The sequence below is a fragment of the Sciurus vulgaris genome (genome assembly GCF_902686455.1).
Source record: "Sciurus vulgaris genome assembly, chromosome: 1".
Classification (NCBI taxonomy): domain Eukaryota; kingdom Metazoa; phylum Chordata; class Mammalia; order Rodentia; family Sciuridae; genus Sciurus; species Sciurus vulgaris.
Genome location: NC_136461.1, coordinates 82,191,666 through 82,216,896, shown reverse-complemented (window position 1 = coordinate 82,216,896; position 25,231 = coordinate 82,191,666). Strand labels below are relative to the sequence as shown.

At 41.6% G+C, this 25,231-nt stretch overlaps 1 protein-coding gene and 1 pseudogene across 2 annotated transcripts; one reads left to right on the top strand and one right to left on the bottom strand.

Annotated features, from left to right (window-relative positions):
* Positions 1 to 4,348: 4,348 nt before the first annotated feature.
* On the bottom strand, positions 4,349 to 10,738 carry LOC306654071 (large ribosomal subunit protein eL32-like; annotated as a pseudogene). Its single transcript, XR_013766920.1, has 2 exons — positions 10,019 to 10,738; positions 4,349 to 8,213 (listed from the first exon to the last, which is right to left on the bottom strand). The product of XR_013766920.1 is annotated as a large ribosomal subunit protein eL32-like (transcript).
* Positions 10,739 to 10,898: 160 nt separating this feature from the next.
* On the top strand, positions 10,899 to 21,520 carry F3 (coagulation factor III, tissue factor). Its single transcript, XM_079151478.1, has 6 exons — positions 10,899 to 11,105; positions 12,250 to 12,355; positions 16,131 to 16,330; positions 18,349 to 18,527; positions 19,218 to 19,377; positions 20,548 to 21,520. The coding sequence occupies exons 1-6, from the start codon at positions 11,006 to 11,008 to the stop codon at positions 20,682 to 20,684; spliced, it is 882 nt and encodes a 293-aa protein (XP_079007604.1). The 5' UTR covers positions 10,899 to 11,005; the 3' UTR covers positions 20,685 to 21,520.
* Positions 21,521 to 25,231: the final 3,711 nt, after the last annotated feature.

Sequence of the window (25,231 nt, the reverse complement as noted above, 5' to 3'; positions counted from 1 at the left end):
CATTTGGTGTCAAATTCTCATAACCAATTTATATCTGAAAACACCAGATGTTTGAAATAAGTGAATTATCAACATATGTTCAAAAAAAACCTATGAAATATAATCATGATAAAAGGATAAATGTCAATGAAAAACTTCAAAATAAACTCAGACATAGTAATTATTCAATACAACTGGCATAGATCGGCCGTGTAAATAAGCTCCAGTCCAAACATCCGAGTCTTTAAGAAGCAAAGCATAGAATATAAACTTTGAATCACTAGTCCCTTGTCCCCGTCACAGATAGGGAAACTAAAATGGTCAGAAATTGAATAGTTAGACATTCAAGTACATGTGTGCACACACACCCTTAGTGGCAGAAGGGTGTGCCACTTTTCCATGCCCGTGTTTGATTTTAAGACCAAGGCTATTTCACGTGGCCTCAAAACTCAGTGTGCTTAGCTTCTGGATTAAGTGAACCATTTGAACTAAAGGCTTAACTTGTCCTTAATCTTCTCTTTGAATTGCTGACAGAAGAGCATTTAGCGCCTGACCTAACAAGTCTCAGGCACCAAAGGAAGCCAAGAGCCAGCATGCACACCTCTTTAGCAACAGAAAGGGCCTGGGTCAGAGATCCTAGGACCAGATTTTCATGGGGCCCACAATGGAGACAGCATACCAAAACCAAAGCTGAAAGCTGGGCCAGGGAGGAAGCCTAGGTTATCCGGGGAGGCCTCACATGCTATCAGGAAGGCGTGTACCATCCAGAGCCGTGAAGGAGTCAGTTCTCTTGGGTGATTTGGAGTGGGTGGAATTCTTTATGAAAGAAAACCACAGAGATGGCACTTCTTCACACCCAGGGTCATCATAACCCATCACCATAGGAAGTTGTGATTAACCACCCTACCCCCCAGTCTCAAAAGCAGCTGGGACTTAGTCTATTGGCACTGCCTGGTATAACTGGAGCCCTATCTCCACTTAAAACATGGCCTTTCTGTCCTATCAGGGCAGAGGCTGGAGGACTTTCTCAGGTATGGCACAGAACTCTCCTTTACCTCTTGGGACACTGAGAGGCTGCTGCTGGATATTTAGGGTTAATGTCCACATTGTCAACACCATACTCCTCCTGTTATAAAACCAAGACTCTCTCCTTCCCCCAAGTCCTCCAACGCATACACTGTCTCACTTAATTACCATTGCCTCCATGGGGTTTTTCTTTTATAACTGCTCTTAATGAACCTGATTTCTAAACCATGAAAATATTTCCGATGCAAGAGAGGAAAAGGGCACCAAGAGGTTTCTCCTGGGATCAGCCTCACCATGCTTTCTGCAGACATCAGTGGCTACTCTAAAGGTGAAATGGGGATGACCACAGGGGGAGGACACAAGGTAGGGACTGATCAACAAAGAGGGACCTGATACCCAGGCACTGGGGCCCCCTAGCCTATCCCAGAGGCAGATTCTGAGGTTGGCATCAGACAATCTAGACCAAGCTTGGGGAAGTGAGTGTCCATGGAGGAGTTGGGTCAGTGGGAGACTGCCTGACATCCCGTGGGAGAGCTCATGGCAGAGGCTCCCTACTGGGCTGCCAAGTAAGGAGAATCATCATACTAAGAGACCAGTGAAAATACAAGTGACTCCATGACAAGTCCCATCATGAGCCTGGACCACTGAATCATGACGATGAATAGGACATGAGTTCATAAGTGAGAAAATCGCAGTGGAAGGGCCGGTAGATATATGGAGGTGATTATGGATCAAACTTATTCATCAGTTCGCTTCTGCATAAGCAAGAAGTAGGTCAAAAAGGGCTTCCTAACCCAGACTCCAGTTTATTGATTGTAATCACCCCCCATATTACTTAATGAATAACAAAAAGAGCCAAGGAGCATTTATTTCATGTTCTTAAGGAAAATGAGCCATTTTCAGATATGGCTTCTTTTTCTTTCTGGAAAAAAAGCAATCTGAATATGGAGAAATATGCAGAACAAAATGAATTAGAAACAAGGCAAAATAAAGAGCCCTTCATTTTTTACTAAGACCAGGTTTTGGCTCAGTTTTCTTTTGAAAATTCCCCATGTTTTAAAGCCAGGGATTCAGAGAGGGTTAGCTTTACAAGGCAGAAACATGGGGGAAATAGGAAAATGGGACTTGGATTGATGCAGTAGTTTTCCCTGAGCCTTCATGGCACACGCGTGCATTTTAGCACCATCATTAAGGTGAGGTGACATGACATGGTGGTTACAGGGATGTGTCCCGGAGCTCCACCACCAGCTCTGCCATTTTCCAACTGTATGCAAGGACAAGCTGCTTAATCTATCAGGGCTTCAGTAAACTCATCTGTAAAGTGAAATTTTCTACCTATTTCTCACAGGATTGTTGTGAGGACTATATAAGTAAATCCATCTTCACTGGTAGAAAATAATAGAAATAAACTGGTACTGGTAGCCAGTGAATGTTCCCAAATGATCACTTGCTCTTCCACTGGTATTACGACGTGAGCTAATAAGAAATAATAGAGGGAACAATGTCATTTTGCAGAGTTCCTAGATTCTCAGAAAAATCAGCCATAACCATGATAGACTGTCATAACCTTGTCAGGGCTGCTTCTTGGTTATTGTCTAAGCATTCCCTCAGGCGGAAACTGCCTGACATCCATAGAAGAGAGTTCGTCCCTTCTGCTATGTGAGAACACAGCCAACAGTCACCATCTGTGCAGCACAGAGTGAGCCCTCAGCAGACGATGAATCTACTGGCATCTTGATCTTGGACTTCTTAGCTGCCAGCACTGCTATTCTTGTTATGAATTACCCAGTCTAATGTATTTTTCAATTTCTTATTTTTTTAGATATTTTGTTATAGCAGTCCAAACAGACTGAGACATAGCTCAAATATTGCTTTCCTCCAGGAAAACTTCTCCCATCACTCTAGTCAGGAGCAAACGCTCTCTTTGGAGGTCCTGAGCACCTTTTATATCTTTAAACATCTTGATGGCTATGGGAGGACACCTACTATGTGCCAGGATCTGTGTCTGTCACAATTTGGAATTGAAGAAGAGAACTTTTTAGACAGTTTCACATTGTTAGGACAAGTTGTTTCGAATTATCTAATATCTAATTCTGAATAAAGGGGAAAACTACCTTAAAAAACAAAAAGATAAAGCAGTCTCTGGGAGCACAGAGCTCTCAAGCTACTAGTGAGAAGCGTGGCAACATCTCACTTCATTTCTACTGCTTTCCTTTGTGGAAGCTTATGTTTCTGTGTCCTCCCCGATTATACTGCAAGACACTTTACAAAAAGGATTAATATAATAGTTCCTGGTAGATTCCTCAGAAAATTTCAAATGGAACCACCATTTGACCCAGTTATCCCACTCCTCAATTTATACCCAAATGACTTAAAATCAGCATACTATAGAGATACAGCCACATCCATGTTTATAGCAGCTCAATTCACAATATCTAAGCTATGGAACCAACCTAGGTGACCTACAACAGATGAATGGATAAAGAAAATGTGGTACATATACACCATGGAATATTACTCAGCCTTAAAGAAGAATGAAATTATGGCATTTTCTGGTAAATGGATAGAACTGGAGAATATCATGCTAAGTGAAATAAGCCAGTCCCCCAAAAATCCAAAAGCTGAATGTTCTTTCTGATATGTGAATGCTAACCCACAACAAGGGAGGGGAAGACTAGAAGTTCATTGGGGGCTGGGGATATAGCTCGGTTGACAGAGTGTCTCGCAAGCACAAGGCCCTGGGTTCAATCCCCAGCACCACAAAAAAAAAAAAGAAAAGAAAAGAAAGGAAGTTCATTGGACTACACAAAGGGGAATGAAGGGAAGGGAGGGGTTAGGAATAGAAAAGTCAGTAGAATGAATTGGACATATCTTTCCTATCCTTACACATGAATACATGAGCAACACAACTCCATATCATATTACAACCACAATAATGGGGTCCTAATTGGGACTAATTAGACTTATTCTATGTATATATAATATGTCAAAATACACTCAACTGTCATGTATATCTAGAAAGGACAAATATAAAAATTCTTGGTACATTGCCTCATACATAGTAATAACTCAATAAATATTCATTAACCTACAGAAAGCAGGATATTGGTTGACAAATCTACAATGATAGAAGATGCAAAAAATACTATTCTTAAAATAAGGTCCAGGCTTAAGACCAAGCCTTTCAATTTGGTTATTTCAGTAAGTGTTTATAAAGTTTACCAAATTCTGAAAAGCCAGTCACTGACATGGTACCAAAAGCACCTTCTAGAGTCCATTCTAGCTCTGTATCATAGACTGTGTCCTTATTTATTTACTTATTTTTTAGTTTTTGAGATTTTATTTAAGCACACAAAGTGCATGTGAACTGTCTATTCATTTTCTTCCTACACAGCCTGGCATTGGGATTGATGGTCAGCTGGGCTGCTCTTTCTGCAACGGCTTTATGGTTCTTGGAGGAAACATTGTGAGTAAACTCAGTTCAGTAAGATCTGTTGCACATGAGCAGCACTTCCAGCTGCTTGACATTGTGGACTAGGAACTGGAAGCCACTGGGCAGCATGTGCTTTGTTTTCTTGTTGCTTCCATAACCAATTCTGGGCATCGAGATCTGGCCCTTGAATCTTCTCTGCACTTGTTGTCAATTCCTCTGGGATTCTGCCCAGTTGCGCTTAATTTTTACATACCAGTCTGACTGTTGCCAAATGACTTCCTGGTCCTCATTTTGACAATTTTGTGTTTCACAAGAGCTCGAAGGGCGGCCATGATGCTAAATAAGATGGCTAACGCCTCTATAGGCAGCGCTGAAGAAGAGCCTTAGTGTCTTTAAAACAACAGAAATTTATATCTCACAGTTCTAGAGACTGAGAAGTCCAACATCAAGGTTCTGGCAGAAACTGCTTACAAATTCAGTTTTCTGGTTCATAGATGGCTCTTTTCACTGTGCATGACATGGGAAGAGGGAGCTCTCTGGAGTTTTTCATAGGGGCATAAATCCCATTCATGAGGGCTTTACCTGAGCCCTAGTCTCTTACCAACGGTCCCATCTCCTAGTCATAACATTGAAAGTTAATTTTTCAAGATACAAATTTGTTGGGGAGAAAGAGGGTACAATATTCAAGCTATAGCATCCTGTTTTCCCCTTTATGATAGGGAATAGAAGCTGTTTCATGGTTTGTTTGTAGTTTATTTAAAATTTTAAGTTGCTGGAATATATTAACTTAATGGGTAATGGTTTAGAAAGAATTATAACTAGGTAAACATTATGAACATGTTCCCAGTGTGGAAACAACTTCACATATTAGGGACTTACTTCCTGGATTGAAAGCTCTACTCGAAAGAGGAATTGGTGTAATTGGAGGGAATATCATCTATCAAAAGCAGCAAGTGATTAGATGAATGGGAGGCACAAAATTGGGAGCATCTCTCAACTTTTTATTGTATAAAATGTCAACAAGTATACCTGTAAATAACAATGAAATTTCCTGCACACCTGCTTTTGAGCTGGTTTTTTGGTTTGCTTTGTTTTACTAATATTGTCATTATCTGAGAAATTTTTTTGTTTTGTTTTTGTTTTGTTTTACTAATATTTTCATTACCTGAGAAATTTTTCTTCCAGACTTTTATAGAGTTGTCTTTTTATGTTTGAGCTTCATATACTTCATGCATATGCAAAACTTAGAGTCCATTAATACATTCTAACTGATAAAGTACATATACTTCAATTTTCTGAGTTAAAAAATACCTGTTTGATTGACTGACTATAATATACCTACATCTTTTTGTTTGGGTCAGGACATGGAACAAAATTTACTAATAAACATCATTGTTAAGATTGTTTTATATCAAAGAAAATGCTGATAGAAAATCATTCAAACCATTAAGATGTTGGCTGAATTAATGATGATATATTTAATAAAAAAAAGGACTTTTCAGTTTTACTCTGTGCTTCAAGGGTCTAGCAGAGACTCTGGCCTCTAGTAAGCATTCAGTATTTGTCAAATGAATGAATTTGTGTTCATCAAATTTAGTGTGTGTCAGATACAAGAAGTTACAGAAATGAGGAGTTAAGGGATGTGTGCAGAAAATAATACCATATACAAAATTTTAAATTGTATAAGCACTATACTAATATGAACATGGGCTAAAAGTTTCATTTTAAATGGCTTTTTCTTACTAAAAAAATCCATGATTCATATTTATGATATCCATTTTGTCACATTGTATGTAGATAATAAAATGTGAACTGTTTATCAGAATTAAAGTTGTCAGTTTGATAAGCCTTGAGTTTATAAAGATGGTTGTGTGCTGAAAATATGAATCCTTGCCTAAGGCTTGTATTGGAAGATTTTTCTCTGAAGTTATGTTTTTTCAGAATACTGGTACTGTCTGAGCACTTAATGGGTAAAGTTTTCTGTGAGCTATTCTAGATGGTTAATAGGAGTCTCTTGAATGATCAGGATAACCATTTTTATTGTATGGTCTTTCAACTATTTAATTTTGATCTAAATAAAAACCGTTAGACTAGTACATGATTATTTTCACAAAATGCATAATCATGACTACCAATTTTTCCATGACTAACTATGCCCTACCAGATGTTTCTTAGGTTCTGCTGAGTCACTTTTTTTTTTTTTTCAGAACTCTATGTTCCCACTAACTCTTAATTCCCTCTGGTCTTTTTCATACTTTGCCTTTTACCTGAATTTTGGGGGAAATGGTTTCATCACTCTTTTTGCAATTTCATATACATAAAATAGGTTTTTGGTTTTTTTTTTAATTACTCTCAAATTTACCTGTTTGCATAAATCTTAACCTATCCCTTTCTTGGGGACACAGACATTTTGAGGAATTTATTCCAAAAAGTCATGAAGCCTCTGTAAGCAAGGAAAGCTATCAACAGCATCATCGCATCGCATGACTGGGTATATTCTGAGTCACACTAGAAGGAAAGCTTTTAGAAAAATGTGACCAGTTCCCAGACTTTGCATTTGTTTCTGCTCTCAACTACACTCCTGATTAGACTTTCTGGCCACAGGAAGGGTTGTCAAATCTCTGGTTAGACAGTTGGAGCTTGCTGTCAAATGCTGCCTTTCTACCCATAGATTTGCATTTTCTTAGCAATCTGAACATTATGGACTGCTCACTGTCTGGTCCCTAAACAGAAAAAGTTCAGTGACAGATTTAGTCTCTCTTTTTTATAAAATTATTATTTTTTAAATTTTTTAGTCTGCATTTTGATTCATTGTACACAAATGGGGTACATCATTTCCTTTCTATGGTTGTGCATGATGTAGATTCATACAATTTGTGTAATCGTACATATACATAGGGTAATGATGTCTGTCTCATTTCTTTATTTTTCATACCCCTGCTTCATTTCCTTCTACATAATCTAAAGTTCTTCCATTCTTTTCTCACTCCCCATCCCCCACTCCCCCACTCCCATTATTTATTATCATTCACTTATCAGGGAAAATATTCAGCCTTTGGTTTTGGGGGATTGGCTTAACTCCATGAAAATATTTTGATGCATGCATGGTTCCATAAAGTTTTCATTGATTCAAAATGCACTATGCACCTACTATGTGCTTGTAATTGTGCAAAGGACTGGGAGATGAAAAAAACAAAACAAAACAAATAAACAAACAAAGCAGTTCCTATTTTCCCAAGCAACAAGAATGGGAAAGACTGACAAAAAAGTGCACAACTGAGATCAAGTAAAATACTTGATGAATAAGAGTTGGTAATGAAACGGCACCTGGACATTTTCACCACATTTCATCACTATTGTGCAAAGGGAACTCAAACCTTCCTCATGCACGTAAGTTGTAAGGAATAGCTGACAGGATGTTTCTGCCTAAGAACAAGTTCCCCAAATTCAAAGTTTCTTTCTTTCTTTCTTTCTTTTTGTTGTTTTTGGGGGTTTGTTTGTTGTTTGGGAGGGTTGTTTTGGTACAGGAGATTAAACTCAGGGGCAGGGGTAGGGGCACTATTCCACTGAACTACATCCCCAGCCCTTGTCATTTTTTATTTTGAGACAGGGTCTCACTAAGTTGCTGAGGGTCTCACTGACATGCTAAGTTCTGTCCCTGAACTTTCAATCCTCCTGCCTCAGCCTCCCAAGTAGCTTGGATTATAGGCAAGGCCAATGTGCCTGGTTTCACCACAAGTGTTTTCTGAACCAACTGCAGAACATTGTTGAGTACCTGTGGGTGGACAAATTAATCTTTCAGTCAATGGAGTTTGTGATCCAATCTTACTTGTGTGCCCTGGGAATAGAAGGAAGCACGGTCATAGAAGGAAAGCCCTTGGAGTGAGAAAATCAGATCTGTGTTGCTCTGTCGGTCATCTGGGTCTCAGGATCTTCATTTGAAAACGATGTTTGTGAGATCCTCTCCACCCCTCTACATTCTAAGATTTAATCAGAAAGGACTGGTCAGGCCAGCATGATTATAATGATAGCTTAGTAATTTATGGAACTTTTCAGAACCTCTAAGATGTATCAAAAGCTTAACTTTACTGAAGAGAGTAAGAAAAATTGCGTAAAGGTAGGAAGTAGGTTAAACAATAAATTTGCTTCTGTGCAGTAAATATCAATAGTGAAATTTCATGAATGTAGTTCTATTTGCTTTTCTGGTACTGGGGATTGAACCCAGGGTCTTTGAGCTATATCCCCAGCCCTTTTTATTTTTTATTTTGAGACAGTCTCTCCAAGATGCCCAGGACGACCCTGAATTTGAGGTCCTTCTGCCTCAATCTTCCCAATAGCTGGGTTTACAGGTGTGCACCACCGTGCCCAGGTAGAAATGTATTTTTAATAGTGCCAAACAACAGTTGTTCTAGAAATCATCTGGCCACAATTAGATCAGTTAGAGAAAAACTTTGCATGAAATATGATTTGCTATGACCAGTTTTCTTCCTCCTCTTCTAGAAAATAGGAACAATTTCAGCAAATAACAATATTCTATATTTACTCAAAAACCTATTCAAACACCCTAAACATTCCTTTGTTCCCTGACTGACAATGGATATGCAAAATAGTCATCTAATTCATCAGTATTTATGGCACTTTGTGTCACATTTTTTTTTATTATCAAATGGTTGATCTTAACATCCCTTAAAACTCTTTCCATATGATTTCTGGACAGTTAGTAACTCCAAATGGAATTTCTCTGCACAGAGAGGAACAATCAGTTTCTTGGGTTTTGGAAAACTTGGTTGAAGTGTAACGATTTTCTTGATCTTTAACTACAGAGAGGGAAGAATCCATCCCAAGTGGGGCTGAAGATCTGGTAGGGAAAATGACTCCAGCCAGAGACTGCAAAAAAGAGGACTGCAGGCTTAGTTTTGCAAATATAAACTTCGTGGGTTTTAGAACTGGAGGAGAGCTCAAGGAGGAAACCAGTAAGCACAGTTTTCCCCTTTAGGAAGGATGGCAAATGTTAAGCCTGGTTGTGTTGTCTCCACTCAGGCAAGGGGAGAAAATTAAAATTTTGCAAAGTTTACTTCGTTTAAAATGAATTTCATAATACTATGCCTCAGCAGAATATATGGGAATGTGTGTATAGTATATACTAAAATGCAAGGTTGACTTCACAAACTCCACTCTCCAAGAACTCTCCCGTACTATCCATAGTCAAAAATAAATAAATAAATAAAATAAAATATAAAAAAAAGAAGGAATGATGGGAAAGACTTTGACAAGATGGTGTACAATGCCACACAAAAAGGATAATTGTTAACATTCTTATGCCTGACAACTTCACACCACAGAAGAGGAGGCCGGAAAATTATTAAAAAAAAAACAAAGTTTAAAGTTAGTGGCACAGGACTTGGGTACAGTTCAGCGGTAGAGCGTGAGTTTAGCATGTGCAAGACCCTGGTTTCAGTACCCAGCCTCCGGCGAGGGAAAAAAGTAAGGCGGGGATGCCGGGAGAAGAACAAGTAGCCTGAAAGTCTGATCATATTTTTCAATTTCATTTTTGGTTTCTCTACACTTGGGAGAACTCACTCAATCCCACAGACGTCTTCTTCAACGTGAGAACCATCCTTTCTGGAACCACAGAGCTGCAGATGTCACGCTGAAATTCTTCCAGAGGCAAACTGCCAGATTTGAGGCTGCTCTTCCTCAATCACTATCCGAGTTGGACCCCATGGCGCCTGGGACAACTGGCCTTCCGACCTGTGGGCTGAGGGCCGTTTATATCCACGGCAGACATCTGTATTTGCAACACCCTTACACAGTGGGCTCCTAAAAGCCCTGTTTGGCAGGCAGGCCGGAGGTCCTTGCTCTTCAGGTAACCCAGGAGACGGGCTGGGAGTGGGGCTTGCTCACCACCGCGCAGTTATTTGGCGGCACCAGCAGAGCCTCAGCCCCGCATGCGCAAGGTCGCGGGAAATGCCCTCCTCTACCCCAGCTGAGCCCAGAACCCTTACTTTCTACGAAATGCTCTCAACGCTTCCGCTCCCACTAGTACAGACCACACGGAAGAATCCCTTCCCTCCAACTCGAGAGCGCTTCCCAACGCGCCCCTCTTTCTTCCCCGTAGATATGCTGGTCACCCAGACCGAAGGTTGGGGGACTGGGGATGCCCGGAGCCCTGATTCTCTCAGCACCTGGACCCGCCTGCGCCAAAGGGCAGTTTGGCGCTCGGCGGTGCGATTGAATCACGGGTGAGTCATTCCTTGCAGGGTCCCGGAGTTTCCTACGGGGAGAAGGCGGGGCAGGGGTGTGGATTCGCCAGGGGCCGCCCACCGCGGCGGCCAGTGACCTGGGCGCAGGGCGGGGAGTGGGAGAGCGGCGGGGGCGGGCGCCGGGGCCAGCTGAGGCGCGGGCGGTGGTGCGCCTCTTTAAAGCGCACCCCTCACGAGCTGGGGCAGACTCGGTGCTCCCAGCACCCCCTTGCTCGTCCTGTTCACCCCAGAGCGCCTGCAGCCCAGCCTCCCCAGCCTCCGAGGCGTCTCGGAATCCATCCGACCTTGCAGCCCGTTTGTAGACATGGCGAGTCCTGCCTGGACCCGGATCCCACGCCTAGAGACAACGTTCACACGGACGCTTCTGTTCGGCTGGGTCCTTGCCCAGGTGGCTAGGGCTGCAGGTGAGTTGCATATGTGGAGGAAGCCGGGGCGCGCAGCCCGCGGGAGAGAAGGGGCAGTCCTGACTGAGGGCGTGCTGCGTAGTGCCCCCAGCTTCGGAGGAGCTCAGCCGCGCTCCCCTAGCCGGGTTTGAATGAACCCGTGCCGTGAGGCGCACGGGCGGGATGGTAGTAAGTGTCCCAGACCCGTCTTCGCCTTCTGTTAGAGATGTTTTGCTTGGTGTATCCATTGTTGTGTAAGCGAATTTTGGGCTCCCGCTTTAATTTTGAGTCAAGAGCTTACTAGTGAGTTTCGACCTTGACTCTGATGGGACGTGCCCCCTTATCCGCACAGGTCGACGTGCAGAGAGTATGGTTTGGATATTATCTTTCATTGTATGTTCATCTTCCCTTAATAAAGAGCGCCCTTGGGTTTTTTTTTTTTTTTTTTTTTTTTTTTTGGTGGTGGTGGTGGTGGTGGTGGTGGCGGTCCTTGTTTTAGAATTGTATAGAACACTGCTGCACGATCAGGCACTACACTGTGCCTACCCCATGCCTATTCCGTGTTTGGGACCCGGCAGAGACTTCGACCTTTAGCATATGACCCAGAAGACCTTAACAAAGCATCCTAATACAATACAGCCAACAGACCGGCCACTATGTCCACATTGATCTCGGTGAAAGTTTCAGGATAGAGACGTTTTGAATAAAAATGGAAAAGGTCAAGTTTGACTTTTTTCATTTGTATGCATTCCTAACTCTTACCCATGTGGGATTTGCCCTCTTCCTAACTTACCGAAAACCCTTCCTAGCTACCCTTCTCTGGTGAGGTGACCCTGAGTTGTGCATTTCTCCGTGGCTCCTGGGCTATGCTTCCAGGTCAAGTTATGACAGGGCTTTCTGAATACTTCCAAACAAGGATTTCAAGATCCTTGCCTGCTTCCATAGATTACAGGGTAGATCTTGCCAAGAGGAATTTCTGGGTCTAAAGAAAATTTGAGAAGTGGTTCCCCCGCCCGCTTAATAATTCAATAGCAGAACCTTTGCAGTTGAAAACAGAAGTGTAAAAAGTTTATAGCGATGGGAGGCTGGGAAGGTGTTTTATACTGTTAGCACAAAGTTATGGACTGAGAACACGTAATAATAGCTCTTTCTTTGTTGTTCGAAGGTACTCCAGTTAGAGCATATAATTTAACTTGGAAATCAACTAATTTCAAGACAATTTTGGAGTGGGAACCCAAACCCATCGATTTTGTCTACACTGTTCAGATAAGGTAAGTTAGGTCCAAGAGAGAGAGAATTAAGGTTTTTGATGTTTCTGCTCTGAATACAGATGTCTTTAAAGCTGATTCTTGGATGAGGTTATTTAGCAGATGACAAAAAAGAGGGCTTACATGATAATTCGCTGGCCAGTGTCATGCCTGATCAAGCCTACAACATTTCCAGACCTTAAACTTATATAACGTTTTCACTGTTTTTGGAAATGTTGAGAAAATTCATAAGCAGAGTGTAAATTGTAGAGAGGTGAACAATCCTGAGCAGTTGCTGAGCCTGTGCTTTAAGATCAGTGGTAACTAATCTCATCTAAACATAGATGTCTTTTTGTTTTGCTGTCTAGACTAAGCTGTGTCCAACATGTTAGGGAAAAGGTGGGGAGTAATTCCAATAATAATGTATACATTGCCCTTAAGCAGTGGTTGATTCATTAATCTTTGGACTCTGAATCAAAATTTGGTTGCATACATGATCTCGGAGGAAGCCAAATTCCTGACTCACTGAGCGGCGCAGAAATAGGGCTGAAGGACTTCATTGTCTACACCTTCAGCTGTCTGGGGCTCTTTGGCTCATTCAAGCCTCACCTCTAAATGACAGCTCTCCCTAGGAGAGCATATTCCATTTAAATGTATAGGGTGTGCCACATGTTTTCCTTGATGGTTTTCACCGTATTCTTGACAAGCTTTTGGTTTCTAAAATGTACTGGGAGACTTGGTAGAGATTTTAAGAAATAGAGGAGAGCTGCTGTGGAAATTATTTAACACTAATTGTATAAAGAAACAAATGTATCACTGGCAAAAATCAAAGGTGTTTTACAGTTCTGTTGTTTTGTCAGGCTTGTGTCAGACTTTTATAGCATTAAGATGCACCTTCTGGGGACAGGGTGGGTCTTTTAGGTGGACATCCTTGTTTTTCAAAATGAACTCCACGACAACTATTGCCAATTCAACAGGGAAGAGACTCTCTGTTTGTGCATGAATGTATGTATGTGTCTGTGTACATACATAAAGAGTGAGCACAGTTTCATAACCCATGATTATAGTCAAACTCGTCAATTCAACTTCTATGAATTAAAAATTAGTAATTAATTTCTTTAATACAGACCTTAAGTATACCTTAGTAAACACTTTTCTTCTAGATAATAAAATTAGATTTGAGGAAGAATGCTAAATATATTCAATCTTATATTTGAGCAATGTGTTAAAATATATTTATGATATACCTGAATTTGAAACGTCACCCTTAGTCAACTCTTAAGTTCTTGGACTTTTAAAAGCTGCTATTATTTAAATGAGCATGACCCCTGACCTGCCTACATCAGACCTAAGTGGGGGAAGGGTGGCCTTGCCAGATGGTCCATCTCACCAAGGTCTTTCTGCTGAAGGGCCTGGGAGCATTTCCATCAGCCACAGACTGAGATCTGAGCTCTTCTTTCACCTGTCGATGGGCAAACTGGATTTCTAGGCTGAGAGGAGCACGGCAGTTTTTGTCTAGATGAGGGAATTGTTGCTCTGGAAGGTGAAGGATCTATGATGCTGGTGCTGGTGGGTGAGTGCCCGCACAGGCCTGGAGCTCCAGTCTCCCTAGATCCTCTTCTGGTGGCTCTTCCAGTCTAATGTGAGGTCCTGAAGCTAGGAAGAAGAGGGAAATCCTTACCCAGCATATCTCCTTGGTGGGCCTCCTTTCCTCCCATTTTCTTCCCTTAAGGAAACATCTTACCTTTGCCCACTGCCCTGACCCTAGAAACCTGGCTCCATCACAGGGCAGCTCTGCCTCCCTCCCTAAAGTCCCTATGCAGAGCTCCAGCTGCATTTTCCCCTTTGGAAGCAGATTTCAATGGTGGGTGGGAAATGTTATTGGCTCAGTCCTCCACACCAGACCATCACCTGTAATATTGATTCCATGGGGATGTTCTTAGTGCTAAAACTGACTTTACAAGCTTCCTGAAAACAACATATAACTCAGTGATGGTGTGTATTCTGTTGGAATTTTTAGTAATTTTGGAGGGGCTTTGGTTATTTCCAAAAGTGGGGGTTGTGCAATACCTAGGGGAACCTCGAAGACTCTTAAAGTGCTCTGTGGTATTCAGGGGCCCTCCATCACTAGAGAATTGCTCCTTCATTACATTGACAGGATTTCACTACTCACCGTGCTATAGGCCCTTGTGCTAAATTTTGCCAAAGAGTGTATGGTCCCTGTTTCTGAGTTGGGAGTAATTAAATACTGTATCTCCCGGGCAGTATGTGGCTGCATGCAAACTGAATGGCTTGTCTGCCACAACAATGGAGAGGAATCACCACGTTTCCGTTCACCCTTCCAAATAGGATGAAAATTCAATTGGGTCATTCTGAAACAAATAGCCTCTGTATGTTTATCACAGAAAATTTTTTAAATATAAGAAACAAAAATATCTCAATAGCAACCTTAGTTTGTGAATTTTAGGATAAAAAACTATGCTCACCTGAACTCTTTTAGATTGGTTATTTAGTTCTAAGTTTTAAAGAATACCCATTTATGGCTCTTATACATGGATTTAGACAGTTGAATTCATATGCTCCTGATGATATATTAGTTCAGCCTGTAAAGGCAGACCATGTCATTCACAGAAAAGCGCTAAAGCCCTGCCACTTGGCAGGGACCATAAGAGCCAGGACCCCTGGTACAAAGAGAGGTTGCCAGGTTAAGTGCATTAGTGGCAGTGTGGCGCTCGGGGACAGGGAAGGGAGAGACCCATGCTGAGCATAGCACTCAGTCTGGAGATCCCTGGAGGAAGGGGCCTAGGACCCTGACCTCAAATGATGGTTCAGACTCCAGCAGGATGAGGCTGAAGGGCAGAACAGTGACAGTGGGTCACGATGCAGTGACACTTAACCTGTGATTGTTTGGGTCCTTTAGAAGAATTTCATTTTCAGTAAGGTTCTTTAAATCCTTTCTTCTGCAATGCTTAATGTCTTACAAAAGAAAGATCTGTCTTTTAGACTTGTCCTCTCAGACTTTGCTAGGTAGATACTACCTGTAGTGTTATCCTGTAAGTTTTGATGAGATGTGTTCACATCTTGTATTTACATTTAGCATGTAGTTTAATGAAACCAACAAACCACTCTGCCACTCTTTAGCCATGTGATCTTGGAAAGGTAGTGTCTCTGAGCTTCCATGTTCCCATATGTTAAAAAAAAAAATCCAGTACCTTCTTGGAAGGATTAGATCAAATGAAGTAACATGTATAAAAGACCCAGTATAGTATCTGGCATACAGCAGAGTCAACAAATGACTAATAACCACACTAATAATGGTGACAATAGAATAGAATGCTATAGAATATATTATTAGATAAACTATTACTGTAGAGACCATGTTCTACATAGAATGTAGAATGTGATGTAATAAACAGAATGTAGTATGATATAGAAAGTAGACTGTAAGGAAAAGTTGAGTGGAAAACTTTCAAAACTTCTCTTTCTCCCAAGTAACTACGACAAAGCATCTCCATTTTAAGAGATATTTAACAGCATGGTTCAGAACACAGACTCAGGAGTCAAACAACTGAGTGGTTCAAAATGCAGGTGTGATTTTGAGCAAGTCACCCAATCTCACTCTCTCAGTTGCCTTCTCTGTAAAGTCAGCCCTTGGGGTGCTGGGCAGACTCACCAGCCTCTGAAGGACTGGTTGTGGATACTCTTATCCTTAGCACAGAACACCACAGCCAGAAAGCCAGCTGTCTTGTTGGATGCAGATTGTTATATTCCATTTCTTTTTCTTCCTTCCTTCCTCTAGCGCTGGATTAGGTGATTGGAAGAGCAAATGCTTCTACACGACAGACACAGAGTGTGACCTCACTGAGGAGATTGTGCAGGATGTGCAGCAGACATACTCTGCAAGGGTTCTTTCCTACCCGCCACGGAACTTAGATACCATTGGTTCTATGGGGGACCCTGTCCTTCAAAATGCCCCGAAGTTTATCCCTTACCTGGAAAGTAAGTAGCTCCGTTTGTCATACCTTCATTCTTGTTCTAAGCATCTAGATATTCTTCCCACTTGGCCTAAGATCCTAATCCAGGTCCAGCGAGATATATCAGTGATTTCACAAGCTCCTTCTTGACTCCTAGGGCCCCCTAGATAAAATATATATCCATAATCACACCTTTTTTCTCAGAAACTGGTAAGTGCCGTAGCCCTCCTCACTCCAGATATGGCAGGAGGTTCATAAAATGTGAACTTTGGAGTTGATAACAGTATCATCAAGTAACTTTCTCCACTGTTCTGCCCCCAGTCCCTACCAGTAACCAGCTGAACATGTGTGGCCAGGGGTGGCTTTCAGCTTTCCCCACCATACATATCACACCCCATCTGTCCCATCATCAGAGCAGAAATCCCAGTGAAGGAAATTCCCAAATGGTCACAAATCCATGAGGAAACCCAGAGTTTCCCCTTGAGCTTGTGCTGGCCTTTTTCAATCAATTGAACTTGAGTGTCCCGCATTGTGCCGGCCCTTGGCCTGTGTCGGTGATCCTGTAGTTCTGGAGGTGTTTCTCAGCCTGCCTCCCTCATTCTGGTTTAGAAAGTGTGAAGTGCTCTCCTGCCTGTCTTCTTCTAGCATGCTAACCCTGGGATCTAAGGAGGGAATTCAGAGAATTCCTGCCAAGTAGCAGATTCAAACATTTTTATCACAACTATGGTTCTGATTTAGGCATTTTAAATAAACGTGTACCATATTAACAAGAGTGAAATCACCTTCTTTTAAAAAGCCTGCTGGTTAGTTGTTGGTGTTTTCATATTTACCCCTCTAGCTGCCCTGTGATGATAAAGGGTTCTCCAGGCAGGGATGGTGAGAAGGGGTGGAGGGACAATCAGCCAACCTTTCCTCTTCTGTATCCACTTTGCCAGTCTCATTACCCCAGGTGAATGTGGCCACCTTCCCAGGGCCCCCATTGGCAAGACTCTCTTCAAACTCAGTGCCATACCTGTGTATCTCTGTGGCACTGGGCTAGAGCATAGATGTAGCCACTGCCCCTCCTGTAACTGCAGGATCATTGATATCTCATGATTTCCTCCTATAGTTGTTGAGTTTTTGTGATCCAGTTCAAATCTTTGTGAGTACAAGATAAAAAATATTAGCTGGGCGTGGTGGCACCTGCCTGTAATCCCAGCAGTTTAGGAGGCTGAGGTAGGATTGTGAGTTCAAATCCAGCTTCAGCAATTTAGCGAGGTCCTAAGCAACTTAGCAAGACCCCATCTGTAAATAAACTATTAAAAAGGGGCTGGAGATGTGACTTGGTGGTTAAGCACCCCTGTGTTCAATGCCCATACAAAAATAAGTAAATAAATAGAATTTTTTCTTTGCATGTACACACACATACCTTTTCTGTGACTTGCAGGAAATGGTTGTTAAATAGGATTTGTTTTGCTGTTATTCAACCAAAGCACATGAGATAAGTGAGCCCTTGCAGGGATCTAAAGGTTAAAACTAATTCCTTGACATACCAAGGACATATCCTGGGCCTTCCCACAGTCCCCAATTTATTGTACATAAACTACAGGAACTTTCACAACTGCACTCTGCAGTATCATAGCCATTGACCACTTGAAATATGGCTAATGCTGTAAGTGTAAAATATACACTGAATTTTTAAAATGTAAAATATTTCAAAAGTTTTTATGTCAGTTTTATCTTAAAATGATAATAGTATAGATATATTGTCAAAGTATGTTATTAAAATTAACTTCATCTGTTCCATTTTCCTTTTCTAATGTGAACCATGAGGAAATTTAAAAATTCCTCTGAGGTTCCCATTGTATTCCCTTTGAGCAGTGCTGCCAGGGAATGTCTTAGCATTCAGCTCCGTGGCCACCACGACTGGCTGATGGCTGGGGAGTTGATTCTGTGCGAGTGTTTTATATGGGAAACAATAGAGCTGTTAACTGTGACAACTAAATGAGGTTTACTTTGTATAGAATTATTTGGTCTCAACCAAGATCAATTTCTACATTTCAGCAAAACTTGGACAGCCAACGATTCAGAGTTTTGAACAAGTTGGGACAAAACTGAATGTGACAGTACAAGATGCACGTACATTAGTCAGAAGGAATGGCACATTCCTAAGCCTCCGGGATGTTTTCGGCAAAGACTTACGTTATACACTTTATTATTGGAAAGCTTCAAGCACAGGAAAGGTGAGAATTTTTCATTTGTTTTTATGTCTTGTTTTAAATTGTGGATCCTTGATTTTTATAGCCCACTTCTTCCCCAATTCAAACACAGCAGAACGGGTGGTCGAAAGAGTAGTGGGTGAAGTAGGAGGGGACAGGACAACAGGTCCTGGTTCTGCCTGTGACTCTGAGCTGTCTTGTCACTTTGTGTAGGGCCCCCTTGGAAACTCAGGACCCTCAGCCAAGGGACTGGACCAGATCATCTCTAAGGTCCTATCAGCCTTACATTTTACACTTCTTCCTCTTCTAAGGATCCCAGAGACAAAATTAACTCATTTTTTTGTTTATTATTTTTAAACCTGGGCTAGAGATCAAACCCAGGGCCTCACACATGGTGAGCTACATCCCTAGCCCCCAAATTTACTTTCTATTTAATAATTATGCCTGCCTTATTTCTTTTCCCACAGATATCTTTTAAAGTGGCTACGTGGGGTTGGATGTGCCTCAATTGGGTCTTTTTAGTCTTGGAAAAGGCATCCTTAGTAGTTATCAGGAGTAACTGGTTAACTAAGTCACTTCTACTTCTTCCTATGTCAGCTCTGTCCACATGGGCTTTGCTTAGAGCTCCAGTTTTTACTTCAACAGTGACTTAATAAAGGGTAAAGAATTTGCTCTGAGCCTGGAGGAATTAAGAACTCTTTTATCTTTTCACAGAAAACAGCCAAGACAGACACTAATGAATTTTTTATTGATGTGGATAAAGGAAAAGACTACTGTTTCAGTGTTCAAGCTGTGATACCATCCCGAAGAGTCAACCAGAAGAGTCCGGAAAGCCTCATCGAGTGTACAAGCCAAGAGAAAAGTGTCTTCAAAGGTGAGTGGCCCTGCTTGTGACTAGTCCAGGAGGCTTGGATGCCCCACCTCAGGACCAGGATGGACTTCTTTTGTTAAACCTTCAGGGAGAAACTACCTTGGGTGTTTTAGGGTTTGTTTTGGGTTCTCTCAGGCTTTGGGACATTTAGAAATGATTCTGTGTTGTTCCCTTGTGTTAGCAGTATTTCCCTGAGCACCTACCATGTGCCAAACTCTCTGTAGAGTACTATTATGTTTAGGATTTAGCATCAAGTCACAGATTTCTTTGTTTTTTTGTTTGTTTGTTTGTTTGTTTTTTTCCTGCTGACTTGGATCCTAGGGAAGTGGTTTCTGGACCAACTACAGCAACACCCAGTAGAAATTTCTGAGCACCAGGATGGGCTGTTACCAGAGGGACTACACTACGTCCCTGTGCGTATGCACACACCTGGGGCCCAGACATGTGACTCTGGGGATATGACAGGTGCCTGAGGCTGCAAGTTTATGAGTCTCTCTCCAGGCTGCCCAGGGAACATGCTCTGAGTATTTTCAGGGACCAAAAGAGTCAAGGGACAGTAATGGTGACCTAACTCATTGGTAAGACAAGGTTTTCAGTTGTAAAAACCAGTTCTGAGTGAAGTTTTCTCTCCTGTTTTTGCTGTTGACAAGTCCCCTCCTTTTGGTCCCAAACCATCACACCCGCAGCCTGCTCTAATTCTATAACCTCTGCCTTTGTGCACAGCCAGGTCTCTGCTTCCCCTGTCTTTTCTGTCTGCTGAAATGTGCCCTCTAAAGGTGTTTCAAAGGCCACCTACTACGTCACCTAGTTCTCTCTCCTCTTCACCTGCAGCCTGGTAGAACTTTGGTCTCCCTCTACAAGAAGCCCTGCCACCAAACTCAGCATCATTTTTAGCTACTGGTTTCCAACAACTGTTCTTACTTCCAGCTATGTGTATCTTTTCTAGACTGTGAACATCATTAAGTGGCCCATTTAATGCTTTTAACCATCATCAACTCCTCGAAAACATCTAGGTTTGACAAATTCTTTCCTAATCTTAGTGAGATGGGAAGAGTGGAAGAAATTTCAAATTGTGCAGAAAAAGGATGGTGTAACTTGGGCTCATGCCATCGATTCTGCCACCAGTAGTGGATTCAAGTTCTCCAAATTGAGTGGTGTTTTTTTATTTTTCAGAAACGTTCTTCATCGTGGGAGCAGTGGTGTTCGTGGTCATCATCTTCATCATCATCCTGTCTCTATCACTGTATAAGTGCAGAAAGACCAGAGCGGGGCAGAATGGGAAGGAGCGCTCGCCACTAAACGTTGCGTAGAGAGCGCATGTTGGAGCTGCTGTCACACCTGCTACGCTGCATTGTGACCAAGAATGTTTAAGACAATAGGAGATATGGAAACACAAATGAGTACTTTGGAGCACAAGGACCACTGGATCCCAAAAGAGCTCCTGAGCATTCTGGTTTGGACATCACATTAGTCACTTTGGAATGTAATGAACGGTACAACCAATTCCAAGTCATTTTTATTTTAACACTATGGCACCTTTTGCACAGATCATGCTTTAGATGTATATTCTGCACTAAAGAAGAAACTAGGTCATGCAAGCAAAAAACAAATGAAGAGATGCCTTAAAACATCCCAGGTAAACTTGCAGAGAGCTGTTTGAGAGACTGACTATAAATGCTATCGGAAAGTAAAATGGAAATTCAGTGGGCTTTTCTAACATACATCTGTCCTTTTGTAATATGGTGTTTAGGTTCCTTTTATTTTTCTTTCTTTTTTCCCCCCTAGGAGTACTTTTGGAAGTTGAAAGCAATTGGCAGACTTTTACACTAATATGTTAAATGCAGGAGACTTCTCTGTTGGACACTTTCCTAATATGCATTACAGTTTAGCACTTTAACTGACTAAGTGGTGTCAATTAGACATTTGACAGCTAACTATATTTTTATAAGACTACTATACAAAGAAACTACGTAGTTTATGATTTAAGGTACTTAAAAATTTCTGTGGTTAACATTGTATATATTTATATAATTTTTTTAAAAAGGTTTTGTATATGGGAATTTTCTATTTATATAGGTTCTATTTGTATATATTGAGTTAATTTATTTAATGTACTTTTATAGAAATAAAGGTGATTGGGAATTGAGACTATTGTATTTATTATATCTTCCATTTATCATTTACAATGTGGTATTTGCATTAGTCAGCTCTGCTAGAGTAAAAAAATGACCCTAAAAATTTTTCAGTAACTTATAACAACATATCTTTATTTTTCACTTGTACTATATTTCAGTAACTGTAGGTTGGCTGTAAGTCCCCATAGTGTCTCCTCATTGCAGGACCCAAAACAAAGAAGTCTATTTGGATCGGGGCAGAGGTAAAAGCAAAAAAACTGGTAGAAGTAGGCAGCCCCATCTTCAGGATTTCAGCCACCTCTTAAAACTTATGCTTCATACTGGCCATGTCACTTCTGTTCATATGCCAACACTCTGCCCCCCTCACAAGCACCACAAGCCTGTGGCAATGGATAGTGATGTCGTCTTAAAAGGAAGAAGAAAATGCTGCGGTCTAGTGCAGACTTCAGAGAGATTTCTTCCCACGGATGTTAGTTTGAGTTGTGGATAAAGGTTAAAGAGGAGAAAAAAAACCTATTTGGATCATTGTGTTAAAAAAAAATTAGGTAAAAGGATACTAAAAGATAAGGAGAGAAGTGGAATGAGGTCTCCAGATTGAGTGCTCTTGGCAGGCAGACTTGGGAGGCTTTCTTCAGGAAGGCTACCCATGCACAGCTGAGTTGAGCTGGCTTTACCTCTAGAACGTGAAACTGTGTGCTCCATTCACATACAGCAGACCTGTGTTCTGTCACCTGTATTATAGAAAGAAGATTGTAATGAGATGAAAATGAGGTTCTTGGCACTTAGCTGGGTCACAAAACTGCTTGTGTGTCCTGCTATGGAAAGCTGGCTGCTGTCATTTAGGAAGAATATCAGGTGATACATCCACCTGGAAGTGGTCTCACAAAGACAGAGAAAGACTTAAAATGAGCAAAGACTCGGTTTGCTGGCTGTTAGTAAATCTTAAATCCATTTTGTTCCTTTGCCCCAAAGAACTCTAAACCTGTCAATAGATCCAAGTATGAAATGTTGGATATAATATCACATCCAAGAAAGAATAAGTAAAACAAAACTTTGATGTCCCCATAAAAATGGTAGCCCAAAAGGAAAATAAATTAGGGAGAAATTGAGGGAAAAAGATCAGCAGTTTATTTGATTATTTTGGTTTGCTTGCCATTATTAGTCTCTGCCTAGGTTGAATCTTGACTGGTGCAGCATTTTGTTGCACCAGAGAATAAGGGGAAGCACTTGCTTCAGAGTGGACAAAAGAGAGGACCCAGGCGTGGGTTCATGTCCTCAGAAGAGGATGCATGAGCCATTATCTTGAGTTCCTGCTCACGTGGGGCAGGACAAAGAACTCCACGCACCCCACGAGGAGCACAGCAAGCTACAGGAGTGGTTGTCTCACCAACCAGGCACTTCCCTGCCAGGAATAATTATAGCATTATGCAATTCCCTGGCTTCATAATCTAAGGAATTTGAATTATCCCACTGAAGAAAGTTTTGGCAGACCAAAAGCAGGTCTGGGTACTAATGAGTTGGGTATCTGGATGTTCACAGGGAAGGAATTCATTATAAACCTGAATGAGGCTGGACCGCGAGGCTCAGAAAGCTTCCACACTGCAAGCGTTAACCACTCCTCAGGTTGCCACACCTCTCCTTACTGCTGACACGAAACAGCTGCTGCTAAAGCCAACAGTGTAATTAAACAGCACTGGAGCAAAAAACCATACTTGTATCCAGAAACTACTGCCCTCTAGTGGGCCAAAGTATACTTCATTACCTGGCCTGTAATGTGCCTCATAACCTGTTAGTAAACATTCATGCTTTGAAGAGATATTTTTTCCATCTTAGATTATTGACTAAATTTGGATTTTATATAAGAAACCAATATTCATGAAGTCCACATTTTAGCTTAGTTATTGATGTATCCATGAAATGATAAACCTCATTCACAAATACCCCCTTTTTTTTTGCCCCCTGGTGCTGGGGATTGAACCCAGGGCCTTTTGCTTTTGAGGCAAGCACTCTACCAACAGCTATCTCCCCAGCCCCCTTCTTACTTGTTCTAGGACAAGTGTATTTAACATTCTTTTCTTCCAAGGGTTGCCCAAGAAGGTGCATTACAATTACAAAGTGAATTTCATTCATTCATCCTGCTTTGGGAGGACATTAGTTCTTTCCCAAAGTCCTTGTTTTTCCATCAGGGACCTGGGTGATTCTGGCTTTGCCAATCAGCACATTCCTTCTTTGTGGCTGCAGTAATGGGTTAGGCATGAGACCTGACCAAATCTAAGAAGAGTGAGTCTCAGTCTTTCTGGGAATGGAGGAGTGTTCGCCTTCTTGATGAATATAGTGAAGAAAATGTGGCCCTAAGACCTGCTGGCAGTCATTTGGGGACCAGCTTTTAAGGGAGCTGACACATTGGAGAGTCAAAGAGTGAAGAAAACAAACTAAGTCTTTGGTGACATCACCAAGCTGCTAAAGCAAGCCTCTCCCATAGCCCCTACCCATGGACTTTTCACTGGACATATCTGATGCATCATTTAAGCAAGCTTGGGTCAGATGTTCTGGTACTAGTGGTCAAAATACCCTAAGTGATGCCATATAAGCACTAGACTATGCAGTATAAATGCAAAGGAAGAAGGTGCCTAGAATGTAAACTTACAATGTAAAATAACATGCCATTTTCATGCCTTCTCAACTACTTGACTTTACCCCGAAAGCTTTCCCTTTCCAGCACTCTTTCTCCCTTATTATCTGATCAGTATGTCAGAATACAGACATACCGTATTATTTCCTATCTTAAAGAAGCAATCTTCCATACTCTGTAAAAGCCCTAATGTACATCTTCTCCTTACTTCCTATGTCTTCTTGGACATCACCCTCTGCTTTCCAACTTCTAAAGAGTGGATTTCATTAGCATGTGAGCCCACTCTCCCTCAACGATCCCTCTCTGGGCAACACAGCCAAGCCCATGCTGTATTATCTAGCTCCCTTGTGCTACACACCCACAGCATCTGTATACCGATGACTCCCAAATGCATCCCCCAGCTTCCTTCCCAAACTCCAGAATTGCACTGTAGATATAACTACATACACGACATCTTTACTTGATGTCTAACAGGCATTGTAATCTCCCTATTTCCAAAGAGAAATTTTTAATTTCTCCCCAACCCCAAACCATTTCTCTCCTATCATTCCCATTTCACCAACAGCTGCATCAGCAGTTCAGGTCAAGTTCTTTGGTGCCATCACTGACTCTTCTTTTCTTCGGACATGCTGCTTTCAATCCATCAGTCAAGATGGCTAGCTCCATTTGTAAAGTATGTCCTAATTCCAACAGTCAACTCCTTCTCTGCTCTCTCTGCGTCAGGTCACTCTCCTCTCCTACTAGATAAGTCAGTAGCTTCCTAGCTGGCCTCTCTGTTGCCACAGTTGGTCCCTACAGTCCATTTTCCTCATAGCAACGAGAATAATCCTTTTAAAATGTAAATTCTGTCTTTAAGGATACTGCTCTCAACTTTTCAAGAGGGTTGTTTCTATGATGATGGAGGGGAAGTTGTAATGTTGCAATTTGGATAATCTGGAACCATGTTTCCCAGAATTCTCTTCTTGGTAGTATTCTAGATTAGAGTTAACTAAAAGGGATCTCTGCACAGAACTTAGACAGGAGAAGGAATGCAACAACCATTACAAGGTCAGCATGGTTAGAAGTGGTGAGAGACAAATGCAGAGGTGTC